Source organism: Salarias fasciatus, chromosome 15, assembly GCF_902148845.1.
Source record: "Salarias fasciatus chromosome 15, fSalaFa1.1, whole genome shotgun sequence".
Lineage (NCBI taxonomy): Eukaryota > Metazoa > Chordata > Actinopteri > Blenniiformes > Blenniidae > Salarias > Salarias fasciatus.
The window spans coordinates 10,706,667-10,725,837 of NC_043759.1; the positions used below are offsets into that span (position 1 = coordinate 10,706,667).

Here is a 19,171-nt window from a genome sequence, read left to right on the forward strand (position 1 = left end):
AATCCAAACTACTGTCACTGTTTTTCACACACGCAGCGACACATGCACAAACACAGAGGCCTTCAATCCTCCCTCCCCTCCGCTCTCTCTGTGGCGCTGGAAGAATGGGGGGACAAAACGCTACTAAACGCTGAGCGGACTGCTCGCTGGGGAGGCAGAGCGGTTTTGACATGGAGATTAGACTCTGGCTATTGTTCGGCAACACAGACGCACACACTCTCCGTGATCTGGGATGGCAGTCAAACACACGCGAGCGCATGAAGTCGGGAGGGTGAGGTAATAGGACAGAACAGGCAGAAAAGTTGGCGAAACAGAGGAGGCAAAACGGTTGGCCCAAGGTGAGGCGGGATGGCAAGGAGTGGGCCGTGCCTTTCTGGAATCATCAGGCGATGACATAATGGTGCAGCTGAAAAGAATAAGTCCGCCCGACATTGTTTGGCAGGGGTTTGGGGAGGGTGTGTGTGTGTGTGTGTGTGTGTGTGTGTGTGTGTCGGACGAGAGGAGGGGTAGCATGGCGGCCGTCCTAAAGTGCAGGGTGAGCATAAATGGGGGAAAAGAGGGAGGGGGGAGGAGGATGGGTGCAGGTCAGCGCCGTTGGACAATGGTGTTTCTCTGGTGGTGGCGGTGATAGTGGAGGCGGGGGGGGGGTAGAGGGTCGGAACGTGAGCAGTCAGCAAGCTGGGGTCGTGACATCGGAGTGTCAAACAAACAAACTACTGACACTTACAAATACATCGGCCGCATGGTGCTATTCTTAAACACACACAATGTAGCAGACAGTGGGGCGGAGGGGCGAACAAACACACCGCTTTTTTCTTAAGTTGTCAGTTTACCACAAACTCTTCCTTTTGTGCAAGAACTGATCAAGACCTGCCAGGTGTGTGTTTGAGACCAGTCATTTTATGTTGATCCATGCAAGTGTGTGTGTGCCTATGTGTGTGTGCAGATGCAGCAGATGCAGCATGCACGTCTCAGCACTACATACTGAGATTAAAGTCGGCGTAAGAGTTGCCATCACTCACGCAGGAGACCTTTGATGTCACTGCACCTGAGTGACAAATACATTTGTCACTTTGGACAAAGATTACTTTATTATATCGACAGCGTGAGGGAAGATGTATTAGGGCCTGCGCTGATGAATTGGGCTCATTGCAGGACAAACCACTCAAAACAGATACAATATTTACCATAGCTAAAGGTAACCGCACTAAATTATATTACGTCCGCAGTGGCTGCACTCAAAACACTCAGGGATTCAATTTTGGCGAGTCCCCCTGCAGCTGCCAGCAGTCTTGGTTCATTAAATTGCTGGTGGGGGACAGAGACCCCCTGATAGCAGCTAAGGACGAGTGTGTTGGGTGTAAAAGGAGGGAATCGGTTCAAAGGAGCACATCACTGCACCTCCTTAATCAGAGCTGGCAGGGGTCAGCCAGCACAGACATGAGATGCAGTCAGAAAAGTGTGTGTGTGTGTGTGTGTGTGTGTGTGTGTGTGTGTGTGTGTGCACGCGCATGCCCGCCCGGCTGAGAGGCAGATGAGAGAGAGACAGTGAAAGCGTGTTTCTCACACTCACACTCAAGAGCCTGTGAAAGGTCAGCGCTTAGTGCTAACAGCACAAGATAGAAGGCGGCGCACACACACACACACACACACACACACACACACACACACACACACACACACACACACACACACTCACGCCCTGTTCATGTACAGGCACACACTTAAGTCCAGAATAGGAAAACAGGAAGGTTTCCTCAGTCTGAACGGTATCAGTATTCAGGTGCCGTGACTGGCGGTCGCACACTTTTACACAGACACACAATTGTGTTGGAAGAAATTGATTTGGTTTGTTTGGGTGTTTAGCCGAAGAGCGCTTGGGCCATTTGGATGAAAGTCCTAACGGTATCTCTCACCAACACTTTCTGTGACACCGTGGTCAACATTGGACAGAAGGGACACAGATGACCTCAGAGTGCTAAGCTACATCCAGAACGACGAACAGAGAGGCGAGCAGAAAGACAGAGAAGTCTGTGCGGGCCTCTCTCTTGCTTTATCCATCTCTCTCTCTCTCTCTCTCTCTCTCTCTCTCTCTCTCTCTCTCTCTCTCCCTCTCTCTCGTAAGCCCCTTCACAGTCATCAGGGCTTTCCAACGTTTCCTGTTTTCGCAGGAGTGAATTGTGGGAGATAATCTCTGGCTGCCTATTGGCTGACTGCACACAAAAAGTGGCCCTGGAAAGCGGGCTTTTGTTACTGCTGTGACTCAAAATCCAGCCACTGGCTTTTCTTTCTCCCCGGCCCCGCCGAGGCACACATACCATGCCACACCATCAGCGAAAAAAAGAAAAGAGAAGGAATGGCATATAGAAAAAGGGAAAACCCTCCTGACCTCTGCTACTTCACAGCACATGCCTGGCCCAAAAGCTGCTAAAAACCCCAAAGAGGTGGACGAATGAAGCAGCCTGCTTTAGAAAAATAAATAAAAAAAAAGGCCTAGAAGAACATTCAAGTTTTTTTTTTTTAACAAAGCCAGCCAACTTTAACTGACTTTATTAATTGACTGAATATGTTGAATTAATCTTTCAATTAATCTGGCATTATTACTCTCCCCGTCAAAACATTATCCTGAATAATGGGGTGTCTCAAAGCTAGTGGAAAGACTCTGTCATTATCAGCACCAACAATAGTATTATGACACATGTGTCAAAACATTTCAGAAACACCAAAAGTCAAGAAAAAGTCACAATGGCCCTGAAAGGGGCTTAATTGAGGAGAACAACAAGAACGGCGTCCCCCAGTTGCTAAGACAGCCCACTTCCCACGTTCATTAGGCTTGTGACAGTTCAGACCTGATTAGTCAAGACCCGATTAGCCTTCAAGACTTTTGTCTAAGAACAGCCACTCGCGAAGAGGCCGTGGTGGCTGAATTTAATTAGATAGTCAGTCTCATTCCCATACATGTCTACCAACTTACAGCTTGAGCTCATTGTTCTCCGCTGGAAACAAAAACAAACCAATGTGACTCATAATCCCCTTAAATACCTTGACCTTGTTAGAGCATCTCTCTTAGCGTACCGCATCCACGGCGAGGACACTTCCAGGGGAATGATCGTTTAGTGAATTAGGTTAAAACCTCAGTACTAATTGCAGCTGTCTATCTCAGCAACATGTGCAGGTGCTAACCTGCTCCAGCAACATGTGCCTCTTTTCCGAGCTGTCCAATGAGCTCCTCACTGAAATGTCACGTGAGCTGCAAGTCATGGGTGGCGGCGGCGGCGTACGAGAGGGGGCAGCTGGGAGAAAAGAGAACCTTTATCTTCTGATTTGAATAAGATGGCCTGGATCTGTCACAGTGTTTACCCCTCCGTATGGTCCAAGAGGGGTGCGCACACACTCACACACACACACACGCACGCACGCAAACAAACAAACTTGGTTGCGTTCACTACAATGGCCATTGTGTTTTTGTTGGTTGTTTTTTTTTTTTTTTTTTTTTTTTTTTGTGCAGCATATATATTGTGCATTGTTTATTGACTCCTCAGTGCTTATCCTATGCCGTGTTCCTTTCCCATTGCCCCTCCCTCTCCACCAAACCATCCTCCCTACACCTGCTCAGAAAGCCACTCCTCCATCTCTGGGCTCCATCTTCATCCTCCATTACTCATCCCACTCTCTGTCGTTAGAACGCTCATAGGCTCTTCAGCTCCCTCATGTAAACCCATTCAACCTTCTCTCCTTTCATCTTTTGCATAAAGCCATAACTTAGTCAGAGGGAAGGACTTAGCTTTTTGACAAGTAGACGCCGTTTACTCCAACTGAAGCTTGGGGATCATAATTCATAAATCAAACTTCCCAAAACTAAAAACAGACATGGTTGAAAATAAGGAAGAAATGGTGAATAAATGCATAGTTGTAAGTTTTTATCTGTCCATACGCTTGTTAGACGTGACAAAGCAGTCTTTTTTTTTCAATTAAAAAGGAGTTAAACATAAGTACAAATCTCAAAGCAGAAATAGTCTAGATAATTTCTACCTAAATTAAAAAAGGTGAATGTTGAAGATTTAGAAGGAAAATATGAAAAAGTAAAATACTGCAAATGAAGAGAATGTTTTAACTCACCTTGACATCAGAAAAAAACATCTTGAGCATGTTGGAGCTTGGGTAGCGGGTGTAGAAAAACATAAGCTTGGCCTTCTTCAGATGATTGGGTGAAAGACCTTCTTGGATCTGAATTTCAATTAAGGACAATAGTTGTTTGGAAGGGGGAAAAAATATCAATTACATGTAGAAAAAGCAGACACAACTATGTACTTGCTGATATTTGATGACAAGCTTGGCAAAAATATAATCATTTGGATGACGGGTAACCAAAATTTCCTGTTAGGCATGAGTGGAGAGGGTTGCTGCAGGGGGGGGTGAAGATAGCGCACAGAAGCAAAAGCATTTGCTTGCAATTAGCATCGTCCGTATCAGGTGTGAGTGCGTCACGGTAAATAAAACCCTGGCCAGCACTACAGCCGATGTTTTTACATAAGGAGCTCATTTCACAGTCAAAGCAAGCAAACGCCTTTGCCTACACCCTGTGCTAACCTCCACCCCAAAGAAAAAAAAAAAAAAAAAAAAGGAAGAAGAAAAAAGGAGACATTTGCATATCACAGACAAAGACAGCAGTTAACGCCAGTGACGGGCAAGAAGGCCTAATGGCTTGGCGACAACACATGCCAAGCCCGAGTATGACTGTGTGATGTTGGCTTCATATCAGTGACAAAACAAGGTCTAGGAGATATTCCCAAACACTGTCCCAAGCAGCATGAAAAATCTTCCCACTCCCACACAGACCTTATTCAAATACATGTCAGAGGCCTCGTCTTCCTAATGGATGGTCTGGATTGAGCAGCAGTGGAGATGGAGGGAGATGGGCTGGTGGGGGCACCTTGAGGGATAGCACGGTTCCAGCCTTCAATTACATCCCCCTCCTCCTCCCTCTGCTCCACCCCTACCCCCCAGCCGCTCTGCCGCTGCCAAACCCTTGGAGGAGCGAAAGAAGGAGGAGGAGAAGGAGAAGAGAGGCTCTGAGGCTTTGGACTCTGCCAGTGATGAGGAGACTGAAACACATCTGCGCCACCGAACGGCCCAAGCCATTTCCATGGTGAATTAACTGCCGTATAATGCATTTGATAATATCAATCTGGAGGATAAGACATTGAAAAGGGAACGGGGATGGGGGGCGGGGTACATGCTAAAACCTCAGGCTGTTCAACAAGGGTTTTCATCAAGCTGAAGCAGGACAGGCGTTTTAAATCACACCCAAGATGTGGCCTTAAGTTTTCATGAAGACTGTTTGCACCTGAGTGGGCAAAATACATTGCTCGGCGTTATTTACGACGCTCCGAGGTGGCTCGGGTCGTTAAAATCAGTCAAGTGTCCAGATGTAGCTGTAACTATAGAGTGGGAAGAAGGCATCAGCTGCTAGATTGGATTGCCCTTGGCCTCAGGGTTACACAGCAAAGCCAGCAAATGCTGAACCATGCTGGGTTGGCTCCTTAAAGACCCTGTCTACTTTGTCTGATTCAGTAAGGGAGAGTGAGAGAGGGAGAGTTAGTTGTATACGCAGCGAGGGTCTTGTGGGGGAAACCCTGGCAGACTGGTGTTACTCTGTCAGGCCTGGCCAAAAGAGCAGCACTTCACTTTCCACACCACACCATCTGCTCCAAGTGGAGGGGATACAATGGATCCTCAGACAGAGCGAGAGAGAGAGAGAGAGAGAGAGAGACACACACACACAGAAAAAGAGAGCTTTTTTTTCAGCAACGCAAGGTGGGATTTGTTGCTGGTAAAGCTGAACACTTACACTTAGATTAATTTGTTTTTGCTTTTTCAATTAGGATCAACATTGCTTTCCCCCTTATCGCTGAGATTAAAAATTATTTTAAGACAAAGACGTTGAGATTTTACCTCTCAAGCTATAAAGACAATATCGCCTCCCTTCAGCCACCAATTAAGAAGCTTCATATTTCCTAATGAGACATTTTCATCTCCAATTCACTCACAGCTTGCAAATGTAATTGTGATTGGACTTAGGGGTGGCGTGCGAGGCTATTATTTTGTCATGATGGTGCACTCATACCAGCTGGCCCACTGTTTGCCTGCCACATCTGACAAGACATCATCATTCTCACAACACTTCCCCAAAGCCCAAAGTCATGAGAGGAAAATAGCTGCTCCACTTCCTAATTCCAGGTGTAAGGACAAGAAAATTTGGAGTCAGACTGTGAACAAATGAGGAAATTGATAGCAGCCATCTGCTCCGTAATGCTGCCCAGAGCTGGTGAACTTGAACGCACCTCGCAAAATGTCTGACAAGCTGTTGCCGACTTTTAAAGCTTGGAAAGATAAAAAAGAAAAAAAAAATCAGAAATTTTGCAAAAAAAATGCCAACTCTACAGACACATGCAAATACCCTGATTCATAAATGTCATGATAGAAAAAAATATATACATAACTATTTGGAAAATGCCAAACTTAAGCTGGAGAAATAAACTGTGGGAATCAAAAATAAAAGATGAAAAAAAAAAAAAAGCAGGACATGTGGATATGTGTCTGGCTATTCTTTTCATTTAGGGGAGTACATCTGTTAATGCTCTGAATTTATAAATGCTACAATGAAAGCCACAGCATCTGGCATATGTGGTTATTGTTTGATTGTTTTCTACTTTCTCTCAGTCTCTCTATGTCTCTCTTTCTCCCTTTTCTCTTTTCATCCCTCCATCGGGAGCCCGTAGAAGCAAAGGATTATGGATCTCTGGAAAGCGTTCACCCTTGGGTCAGAAGACAAGACAAGGCGAGGTAATGAAAGATAAACAGCTCGCTGCAAACACCTGTTAACGTCCGCTTCAAAGAAAAGACAGAGAGGAGGGGGAGGGGGGGGGGGGTTGCAGGGAGGGAAAACAAAAAAAGAAGTATTTGGCTGCCAAGCAACAGCCGAAGGGCCCCCCGGGCTGTTGACAGATCTTTATGAAATGAAAAAAAGAGAAAAGAAACGGCAATGATTGTGGGCTTTTTACAACAGCGATAGATGATAAGAGGAACACAAGAGAAAACACAAGCAATCATAAATATACATCTTTCCTGAGTCCTCAGGCAAACCTTTTGTGACACACACACACACACACATACACACACACAGTGAGAGAGAGAGAGAGAGAGAGAGAAAAGGCTAGGCACTCAGGTGTGCACAAAGGCAAGGGAATAAAAGTGTTAGGTACACATATTCACTTAACCAGTATATATCCACTAAAGGTACAAGGATGTCAGATTATTGCTATTTTATCTACTGTGTAAAGAATGTTAATGACCCCAAAGACAAAGTTTTTTTTCAGGACAGCCACAAATCAAACTTTCATAAGGGTTAAGGGTGTTGAATACTTAGGGACTAAGGAGGAAACGGAGAAGGGACTCAATGTATCTGTTTAAGCTATTAGTCCCGAGTCCCCGGGGGATTCAATTTGAGCCTCCCATAGGGGATAGCCTCTTTATCTGCAGGGCATGATTGGGGCACACTGAGGTTAAACTATAAGGCGGGCTATATAACACCATTGTGTGCCAAGTTTTAGGATGCTATCTCTCTTCTTTCAGGCCATTTTTTTTTTTTTTCATAAAGAGAATTGGGGCAGTAAATGTCATGGGGAACTAGTCTTTGCGAGTAAGTGATATGTGACAAGAAAGCTTTTAAAGCATTTTATGTTTGAAGATGGAAGGGAAGGTTGGATGGCGCTGTGAGAAGAAAGAGGTATGAGTGTAAAAATAAATACATACAACATTGCAGTATAATGGAGAGGAGAACAGCAGTGGGAGGAAAAGTGATTCATCAACAATTTCTCAGTTTCTTAGGCTAGTTTCAAACAGACTCCAAAAGATTTGATTTTTAACTCTTTGTTAGAAAAGAGCACAGGTACAATGCTTCACACCTGTCTCTGCTGGGAATTACCACCTGAAAGCAGATTTTTTTTTTTCCCCCTAGCTTACTTAGACATGAGCTGGACTACGCAGGGTGAAAACATCACAAATCGCCTGCTTACACCTTTGTTGAAAACCTTACACACACCCTTAAAACCCACACGTATACCACCTTCGGACTGTAAAGGATACATTGCTGCCTGAGTAGGGTGAGATGTCCGCCATGTCCTGGAGATCACTGCACTCAGACTTAATGAGAGACAGGGAGAGTCCTTCAGCGGTGCTGCCAGGGTGTGCTGGTGAACAAGAGCGATGGTGGTGGGCCAGGTGGTGACCTGTCATCTTGGTCCTCAGGCTGGTGGTTTCCCTGGACAGGTCCATGGAGTCTGGTGAGGAACGGTCTTTGCCTGCATAACCACCTGTGGGCGCGCCAAGGGGACTCTGGAAAGGGTAGCCCATGAGAGGCAATGGGAAGGGATGTCTAAAGGATGGGGGGCTGAAACCCATGGAGGCGGAGAGCGAAGAGGGGTGAAGAGCAGGGTGGTGGTGACCACCGTGGGCACCCACAGCCGAAGACTGGTGATGGTGGTCACTTGGTGTCTTTCTCACAACTAAGGGCAGCGCCTCGGTTTGGTCGTTGGTGGCGCCTGGAATACCGGGCATGCTAGCGAAGGAGTCAAGTGGATTGGGAATGATGACATCGCCAAAACACTGCAGCCTCTGGTTGGCGGTATGAAAGTTGGGGTTGTCCCCATTGGCAGCATTTGGAAACCTTTCGGGAGGTATGGAAAGTGGAGGGAAGGCCTGCTGAGGTGTAGGGCGTGGAGGCTTGGCGAACACTTTCACAACTGTGTCTACCACTTGAGTCATGGCTGAGTTAAGTTCCTGTTTCAGTGTTTCAGCCAGCTGTTTACCTTCAGCATGCATAGAGGACCCGGGACCTCCTGGTCCTTTGCTCCGACCGAGCCCATCTCTTCTTGGCTTGTCTCCATCAGCGAGCAGGGCCTGCTCCTGAAGCAGAGCCCGCGCCCTGTCTAGGAAATGGCCTGGGTCCAGGTCAGACATTTCATTGTCAGATCGCATATCATCACCACCCCGGTCATCACCGCCAGTGTCAGATCTACCTGGGCTGTCCTCCGACATGTTTCCTATGTCATTGTGGAGGTCATTGTGCTCTGAGTCATCGGTTGAGTCATAGATCTGAAAGAACTTCTCCTGTAACTGCCGTAGTTGTTTCTGCATGTCCTCCAGCTGCAGCTTGAGTTGTCGCCGCTCCTCTTGCTTCTGCTCCTTTCTCTGACACACCAGCTGGGTGAAGCTTTGCTGCTGCTGCTGAGGCAGGCGCTGTTTGCGCTTGTTCTCTCGACTGCTGCTGCACACTTCGCCTCCCCGCGGGCTGCTGGGGTTCTGCTGCTGGGACTGGGGCGGCGGGCAGTCCAGGTCCATGTCTCGTTCTCCGTCCATCTCGTGGTCACGCTCGTGGCGGGAAGCAGCAGGCACCACCACGCTGGGCGAGTGGCTCATGCCTCGTATAATGTTCTCTACGCGGGCTCGCTTGGCACGCAGGTGCTCGTCATTTAGTCGCTCGATGTCGAAAGACGCCAAGCCAGGAGGACGACCAAACGGCGACAAGCACTCTTGCGGGGTGCTGTCCTGGGAGGAGTTACTGCAGGCGTCCTCCTGCGGAGCATCTGAACTTGCATTGGAGAGCCCTGACCCGGGGAAGCCTGACTCCCCTCTGTCACCCCTGTCTCCTCTTTCTCCTCCTCCATTTTTAGCAATGTTGTTCTTGAGAAGCTGGGAGATAATGGTGGTGCCAGGAAAGGGCATCATGGTGTCCTCGTATGAGTTGGCCCTCTTCAGTAGCTTTCGGAGTACATTGGACTTAGACTCACTGTCACTGGCTGATACAACGCCAGGCCCACCATGTGGCTGCACTACAGAGCACTCCATGGAGTCGGTATCTGATCCGTGGTGAGAATGAGAGCTCAGAGAGTTCATGGCACTGAAAATGGCTGCTTTGGCGCGGGCAATATTATCAGTGGTTGCTGTTGTGGCTGCTGCTGTCGAGGAGGCTGTGCTACCCACGGTCCTCTTAACACCGATGTCCACACGTCGTCGCTTGGTCTGTCTGTTCAGGAGGGAGTCGCTGTCATGGTCCGGCATCACGGGCTGCTGCTATTGGGCCATATCCCACAAACCCACTCCTCTAGGATCAAAGCCTCTGAGTACCTGTTGGAAAGGAAAAAAGAAAAAGGAAAAAATCACGGATGCATGACTCACCAAAGTGACATAATTATTTCAGAATCTACCACATTCATTTTGGAACTGTCCACTTAAATATCAAATGTATATCAGACAGAGATGTTACATCCGCTTATAATTTACACAGAACACATTTTCCGTCTAAAACCGTCAGGCAGCCGTTTGTCATATTTTTTTTTCCTCTGCAAAGCGAAGGACATCAGCGATTACATTTAGGCAGTAAGGACGAGTAACAGAGGGTGAAGCGAACAGGCGAGATGGGGTCAGAATTAGGCCTTGGCTCGACATTCCAGGGCAAAGTCCTACATTTTATCCGGTCCCCTGTTACATGCCGCGCGACACTGAACCAGTTCCCACGGAACACAAAGCTGCATAAAATTATGATAATTACTTAAGTACTTGTCCTCATTTCCATGATTGTGTAGTGTGAGCCAACATAGGAGCCAGGATTGCACAAAATTAAGAAAAAAAAAAAAAAAGAAACAGGGTTAAGATTATTTTTTTTTATAAATTCCATATAGGGCGAGTTAATGCAGTCATTACATGATTACCACTTAATCCTATCCGGTAAGTGAGCTTGGGCGTTTTCACCCAAATGTTTCAAAAATATTTACGCGTCGTGCAGTTTTAAAATTCAAGTCCTGTGTTGCATCAATCAATATGGCCATCATATCTCACTCAATGGGGAGAGTGACACAAAAAAGAAATACAAAATAGGCCTATTGATTTTGGTGCCAGCGTGAGCTCACTTCTGTGGTTTTTGTTTGTCTTTTCATCTGGCAAGGGCAGTTAATTCTGCTCAAATGAATAGGTCACAAGGGTCAACTCTGGCAAGGAGCAACTTAAAGCGCTCTTACAAAAACCCTAATGCCTCAGTGAAAGCAAAACGTTTTGTCAGTACAGGGCTGCTTCAATAATGCTATGTAAGCAGCGGTAGCAGAGACTCAGGCAGAGTCGCAACCAGTCTTAAAATCATTATTGACAGAAATAACGTGCGTGCATTCATGTAAAAAGCAAGAAAATAAATGGAAATAAAGCCCTCGGATTTAGCAAAAATACAAAAAATTAAATGCTTTCTTGACAGAAAAGCATCTGTTTAATTAAAATCTTATTTTGTAGTCTTCAGAATAATGTTACTTCTTGTTGGGGCTCAAAAAGGCTTCGTCAAAACTCGGTCAAAAATAAAGAAATACATTAAATACAGAGCAGAGTGAAGTTTGAATTTACAGGTTGCACGTATCTTAAAGCACACACAGATGAAGATTTCAGATAGATCAACAAAGAAGCACTAAAAACTGTGAAATTGATAAAGAATAAAAATAACATAAGGAACCCAGATCTACCTTTAAATATTCAAAATCAAAAGTCAAAGACTCAGTATTTTCCTTTGGCTCTATTTGAGTGGTGTAAGTGGAAACAGACAGCAGGAAAATCTAACTCCAGCATCATTTAACAACCATCTCTCAAACAGATTGCGTTCTTTTTCGGTCTCACATGAAATGTTTCATCTTTACATTACCACTGCGAGTGAAAAGCCTTCTTTAAGCGACTGCTCTCTTGTCACTTTGCCTCACACATTCACACATATGCACACTACTCACACAACATTGCTGATGGCTTTGTTACAGACTGCAGTGTGATGAACAACAGAAGTGACATTCATCAGCTGGTCACTTGCTGGTTTTAGCAATATTTTTTTTAGAAAATGATAAGTTTATAAAAGTCCAAGCATCCTGGAAGAATTGTGTTGATTTCAATATTTAATCCAAGGAAAGTTTGATGAATTACTTTTAGCTCATGTCATAAGATCTGACAAGCAGTGGCTGAAGCATTAAGGAGGATTGAAAAAGAAACATGACTTGGTGGCTGCAGGGCTTTAACAATGAGTTTCAAATAGTGACCAGCACCTGTCCTTTCCGAAGTTGCACCTGTCCTCCACTGCCCATGCGCACTCTATCTCTCTTTCTCTCAGAAGAAACACCAAATACAAACAGTTGTCATACACACTTACAGAGAGTCAATCCAACTCTCACAGTAGAATAAAGCCTTTCGTCTTTCAATAATTCTACATTTCTATCTCATTAGACTGAATACCAGTGTAGAAAAAATAATTTCTCAATTTAAAGTTTGAAGCAAACTTTTGGGGATTAAAAAAAAACTGTTTTCTCCAAAAATGTTGCAGAACTTTTTGTGTGTCAGTGTGTGCTGGCTGCTGAAGTGGCAGACTAGGATTTCACAGCCCATAAGAGACGAGTGGCGTCCACAATAAAGCATCCAGCTTGATCACATCTGTCCCGGGGAACCACCGCACAGCCAAACGCACCACCGTTTACCAAGAAGAAGAGCTGACAAGTGCTCAAGCTGCCTTCACGCGCATTTCGCGGAGGTGTACAATCAGACGAGTCCCACAGAGAGCACAGAATGCTTACTGCAAGTTTATGCTTCTCGATAACGGAAGAGAGACCAACACGCGTAAAATCCAAGTTTCCATCCATAAACCAGCCTCTGTTACACACCAGGTTTTTACCCCCCGCTACCGACAAAAAGCACGCTTCACAAACTTACTTCGCAAAGTTGCAAATCAAATGGCTCTTGTGCTTTTGATGAGAGAGGTTGGGCTTCTCTGCCGCTCTCAAATTATCCTCGCCAAAACTCTCCGCGCACATCCAGATGAGGGGAAAAGAAACAGAGCAAATAATGTCCTATCCAAATGATTAGCTGTTGATTACCGGAATAAATTTCCCCGTTAATGATGTTTGATTTGTTTTTTGTTTTTTTCCGCCCACCGTGCGCAGGCGAGGCGCGACGAGAACAAGAGAGGGAGGTATCAACCGAGGACAAGGTTACTTACCCTTTTAGATGAAGAGGGGGACAACCTGAACTCCGACTGGGGAGAAAAAAAAAACCCGGAGAATATTCGCAGAGCGGCGCGGATTTCTGGGATGCTGGGATGTAAGAGTTTCTCACAGACGGAAGACCTGGAAAAAAGTCGGCGACGCGAGCGAAAATGACAAAATAGAGAAAAAATAGAGGATGAAAAGAGCTCTCGCGCGTCGGTCTCTCCCTCTATCCTCTGCTGTTACTAAAAGAGTGAGAGACATAGAGAGAGAGCCAGGGAGAGAGAGAGAGAGAGAGCGGAGAGCGAGGGAGGGAGAGAGCGCGCGAGAGAGAGCTGGTGTGTGCGTCTCCGAGGCGCACTGGATGCAGAGGACTGGATGCTGGAGCGCTCCTCCGCCACTAAAGATTCACTTTAAGACGCGGCTGAAGGAAACAGGAAGACGCGCACGTCACGAGCGGCGTGATGTAACCGCCGCAGCCTACCAATAAGAAGCGTCCGTCCGGTCCGGAGAACGACGCACTGAACTTGACCAGGGAATGGGACTTGAGCTTGCAAGCAAAGAGAGGGAGAGAGAGAGAGAGAGAGGGGAAGAGAGAGAGAGAGGAAAAAAGGAAATACCGCTCTTGATAATCTCTTTCTTCCCAAATCATCGACTACGCGAGTAAGAATCGTTACGCACTTTGACATATTGCACCATATGAAACGGCGAGAAAAACACTTCCAGCCTCCCATGATTTGATTTATACTCATAAGCAAAGACTTTGATGATAAAGTTTAATCAATCAAGCTAAAGTGTCCGTTCCAGTTTCACCCCTATTTGAATGAAGTCATTGCCTCCCAAGCAAAATCCTGTCAGATCACTAAGTACTAATAAGTTTAATTAATTAAATTAACACGTTGCTTTTAAATGTTCATTTAGTATAATCATAGAATTTAACACAGTGATATATATACGTACATGATAAATTGTTCGACTGTAAATTCTGTTACGTTTCAACGCCAATGTGATCAGACTTGTAACAGCTTTGCTTTTTTTTTTTTTTTTTTTTTTTTTGCTGTAACTTTGCACGTCGCCAATCAATTTTACACTCCAGCCGTGTGTTAATGCATGTTTCGATTATGTTTATGGTAATATATTAAAACGCATTAAGATTCCTTCAAGCAGAGTTATTTTTTAACGATTACCAACTATGTAATTTGATCCATGGAGCCACGCGGAGCGTATTTTAATCACCACTGGGCTATTTACAGTGCGTATTTTTTCTACATCTGGACACATTTAGACCGCAGTTTCTAAAACGGTCCAACAGTTGTGTGTCACTTGAGTATTGAAGATCCAAAGTGGCATGTAGATATATTTTACGTGTTGAGTTGTCTCACTGGTTGCAGCATAGTCTGATTAATGAACAAGCGAAGCAGAGCAGAGGCTTACAGATTTGCTTTGGAATTCAGATTATCCAGAGAAGCCAATATCTGAGGAGAGCTGGACGTGTCTTTGTGAAATGCTCGGTTAAGAGGAGAATATCATCCTTAACGCGCAGATCTGCAGCCTGTCCTTATTAAAATATCCCCGATGCGCCACTCTCTATTCTAATATTTTGTTTTGTTTTTAACTGAAAGTGAGCGTTAAACAAATTTATTGAAATATATAGTAAGGATGTCTTGACAATTCAAAATCTTTGGGATGACTTTGATGATCTTTATTCTGTTCCCACCTGTAACAGTGGAGTGTGCGAACTCTGACATCCGATCCTTTCCACGTTAAAAAAAAAAAAAAACTTTCTCTTTTATAAAATGATGACGGCTGCTTTCTCTCACTCCTGCAGTTTTATAAACCGGATAACTATAATTACAGCGCAGCTTTTTATGCGCACCGCAAAAAAACAAATGTTTCATCCACTGACAACAGGTGATTTTACATGAACTTTACTTTAAAGCAGCTTTGAAAAATTTACGATTTCGAAGCAAACCAATTTAATCTTAGCAGAAGAAACGTATGATAGTCTATATATATCCTAATACCTTAATGTTAACTTTGCCGTTTTACGCAAAATTAATTCGGATTAAATAGACAAGGACATTTTCTGACGAAATTTATTCTCATTATTATTATTATTATTATTATTATTATTATTATTATTATTATTATTATTATTATTATTATTTAAAGATATTTTTTTAAATCTGTTGAAAAAGCATAAAAATGTTTTTTTTTTACTTGCACCATCAGATTAACGTCGTTCTGTGTTTCTTTTTATTATTACAAGTCTACTTTTACGATCCACTTGATGCGCGCACAGTCTTCTATTTCGTCCTCGTCACAAACAGGATCCTAAAGCACTTAACGTTAAATCTTATTTTCCATTATGCCTCTCTGTCGGGTGCCAAAAAGGAAAAGGCGAGTCTCTTTTCCATGTCGCAAGCAAGTGTTTTTTAGGACCAGCGAATTGCAACGAAGTCAGCAAACTTTAGAGTCTGGAGTGGCTTTTCCAAAGCAGGTGTCCCGGCCCCCTGCTCCCCGAACTGGCCTGTGGCTGATTTGGCCTCGGCTCCCCTGGGTGCCGTCGGTGCGCACACAGGCTGGAAAAACAGGCCGGGACATTAAAAGAAGCGCGTGTTTGGAAAAGGAAGACTCGGATGAGGTGTAGAGGAAACGTGCTGGGTAACACCGGCTGCTCTTATCGCGGCCCATTCCAGGTGGATCAACCCGCGCGTGTTTATTTCAGACTCACTTTCCCCCCCACTTTGGGGTCGAGTGCGACACACCTCGATGCCCAAGACTGATAATGCGCGCTGACATTGCGCGCTGATGGCTGAATTTATTGACATATTTATTAGCGCCGTGCCTGAATGCAGAAGGAGGGAGGCGGTGAAAACAATATTCATCCCAGAGGTGTTATAAAGGTACAGTTTTATACCATTCCGACTGGTAATAAGTGTGCGTGAGCTGATGCTGCTGGGATGCCTGAACTGATGAGAGCCAGCGTATTTTTTAACATTCATTTGTATTGTCGGCTAAACTTTTCATTATTATTATTATTATTATTATTATTATTATTATTATTATTATTATTGCAAAAGTGAACTCGACATTTTTTTTTTTTTTTTTGCATTTTTGGTACTGTTTGAACCGAACTTGAAAACAAAATCTGGTTTTCCTTCTTTTTAAGTTGTTGTTGACGATTAGTATTATTTGAAAGGAGAAACAATCTCCTGCACAGCAGCAGTTTATGACATATTCTTCATCAGATAATAACTTGATGAGCCTGCACAGAACAGCTACACATCTTTTCAGAGAGACAGTTGTTGGAGAAATGAGAGAGAGAGAGAGAGAGAGCGAGAGAGAGAGAGAGAGAGCGATTTGCGCAATCACAAGCACGGAGAGAGAGAGAGAGAGATTGTAGCGCTAAAAGCTGTTTTGTTCCGGAGAGGTCTCCGGGTCCCTGAATAAAAAGGTTTAGGAGACATGGCAGAAGAGATGAGATGAGGATACAGGATTGGAGCGTAGAAAGTGAGTAGGTGTCTGAAGTCCTTGTTGGGGCCTCATGTCCAGGACTTAATGTATTCAGCTTTCACCATCCATGACAAAAATGAAGATGCTGGAGGAAAAATGCGCACTTGTTTTTGTGGTCAAGGTAAAAATCCATTTATTTTGAAAAAAAAAAAAAGAAGAAAAGTGTATATGGATGACCTGTAAGTAATATAAGGAGCGTCCATTAGGTCTCACAGTTGTGAAATAACAGCAATTTACATATCTGTTGTTGTTAAGAGTTATTACTTCTTGGCTACCAGGGCTGTGGTAACTGGCACACTGTGGCCCCCCATGACCCACATCCCTCTTTCTAGGCTACAAGTACTGATGATTATGGAGACTTGCGTGTGCGTGTGCATGTGTTTGAGAGAGAAGGGAGGGGAGGGAGGGGGGTGTCCTCCACTGTGGCCTGTTTAATGGCAGCAGTGTGCTGAATGAACGCACACACGCACGCACGCACGCACGCACACGCACATTTTCTCTCAAATTCAAATATGCTTTTATTTGCATGAATGGGTATTGGCCGTCGCTGCAAAAACAAATGTATGACACAATGTAAAGAAATATGAGAGCGCGTCCTAAAGCAAACACTGGAGGACCTAATAATAAACAGCCCATTTACCGTTTACACACGAGGAAAGCAGTCATGTCATAATCATGTCATAAAACAACTACACATAGACACATATACAGTGCACACACACGCACACAATCACACAAACCTGTTTGCTTTAACAATACACAATTCTTATTCAAGCCTGTCTGGAAATAACAAGCAATTAAAACAGCCCTGCTTGGTCAGGTTGATGAGAATGTAAGGCTGCAGTCAGAGTCATTAAAGCTACAGATAACTTCTAAACATCATAATTATCAGCACAGCGGTATTATGATAGCTGATATTTAATAAATCTACTATGGCAATAAAGAAAGAATCGCAGGAATTTCCTTGGTTTATAGTTCAATGCGCCCGACGAACAACCTTGAAAGTATTTTTGCTGCGTTTTTGAAACCCCGGCCGATGACAGGAGTTATAGGCTAAAGTCAACGGGAACGAGTGGCGTGCACACGTCAGCCCCGGCACGCACGCGCACAGCGCCTTGGAGGTGCTTGGGCGAGCAGACATGCAGGGAAATCGCCTGGAACTGTATTAAGCCTGACGTCCTTAAAACAAACAATGGCACCATGAAATAAGGGCTTATGTGCTCAAAGTCAAAGAGCCCCCTCAGCAACTCTCTCTCTCTCTCTGTCTCTCTCTCTATCTCTCTCTCTCTCTCACACACACACACACGCCACATACACACGCGCGTGCGTACGCACACACACCAGCTTTTTTCTTAGGGGTTTACGCACATCCAGCCCCATCGGGAGCGGGCCTAACTTTGCTCCTGTGAACTCTCACCTGTCAACATGGAGCAGAGGACTTTACTTGGTAAACATGAAAGGACTTTAGCTGTTTACTTCTGGCGCTGACTTCGCCTGTTTCATCCACTCCAAGGCCGCGGTCACGCAGCCAGCCCCGCGCGCGCTCCGAGCGCTTTTCAAGGCGAGATTACACGCGCAACGAGCGACCGGACGCCGCCGTGTGTAATATTTGGGATGTTTTGCTGTGGACGACTTGAGTCGTGTCCTCCGTTGTGTTTGGTGCTCGTCCAAATTGGCTTGGAAAGTGACTTCGGGTTTGGCTTGATGACGCGCGCTCCCGCTCCAAGGCGCGCACACCGCGGACGGCAGATAAAAAAAAAAAAAAAAAAAAAAAAAACTGTTTCAAAAGTTGTGCTTAAACTAAACAAATCCGCGATTTATGAGATGGGTAATGTCAGCCGAATTGAAGAATGAATTTTTGTGCGTGATTATGAGCACGAGAGGCTTTCTGAAATGCCGTATTCTGGCGTCCATAAACAAAAGAAGATAAATTCCCGTGTTTTTCAGTGAAGTGTGGCATCAATTAAACTGCGTGCGTGTCTTTTGCTTTTTAAATTTCCATAGCCATCATCCTTCAGTGTGAATGCGGCGTGGTGGGGGGAAAAAGAAAAAAAGAGAAAATCGGGCTGCAGCAGATAAGCGGCGGTCTGTTTTCGCTCCTCTGATCAGCGGTAATTATATTTGTTGGCGTGGAGGTAAGTGGTCCTCCCCGGGGGGCGCATTGTACTCCACTCACTCCATGTCATAAAATAAAATTATAAGGAAAGGAGAAGATATCCTACAATAACAGAGGCCAGTCGTAAAATCAAAGAGTGGCTAAATTAAATCTGAAAAATGCCGGGTAAAGAAAATAACCCTGACGGAAAATACATTAAGGGCCGTGATGGGCAGGGGCAGGGGGGGTCAAATAAAACAGAGATGAATGACTTTTTAATACCTTTTAACATGGTACGTTGGTTAACACACACACACACACACACACACACACACACACACACACACACACACACACACACACACACACACACACACACTCACACACACTTGAGAGTAATTAGCGTCCAGTTACCTGTGCTTTCATCTCTCTACACCCCAAATACTATAAAGCGAGGGGTCCATAGGGTATGGAGTTGCATGTACGAGGCTTAAGCTGCTTT

At 44.9% G+C, this 19,171-nt stretch overlaps 2 protein-coding genes across 4 annotated transcripts in view; one reads left to right on the plus strand and one right to left on the minus strand.

Annotated features, from left to right (window-relative positions):
- The window catches only part of prox1a (prospero homeobox 1a), a 40,319-nt gene extending 26,717 nt beyond the window's left edge, over positions 1-13,602 (minus strand). For 2 of the 3 annotated variants that reach the window (XR_003933138.1, XM_030111090.1), the window contains exons 1-3: positions 13,073-13,602; positions 8,149-10,188; positions 4,120-4,227 (exon numbers count right to left, since the gene is read on the minus strand). Coding sequence is in view for 2 of the 3 variants with exons in the window: in XM_030111090.1 (XP_029966950.1) it covers positions 4,120-4,227; positions 8,149-10,122 (2,082 nt within the window). In the remaining variant the exon portion in view is untranslated. Of the gene's footprint in view, positions 1-4,119; positions 4,228-8,148; positions 10,189-12,786; positions 12,897-13,072 lie in introns of those variants that run through there. The other variant, XM_030111092.1, reaches the window with a different exon arrangement.
- cmtr1 (cap methyltransferase 1) overlaps positions 1-19,171 on the plus strand; it is a 506,633-nt gene that overhangs the window by 279,752 nt on the left and 207,710 nt on the right. The gene's annotated exons all lie outside the window — the stretch shown is intronic.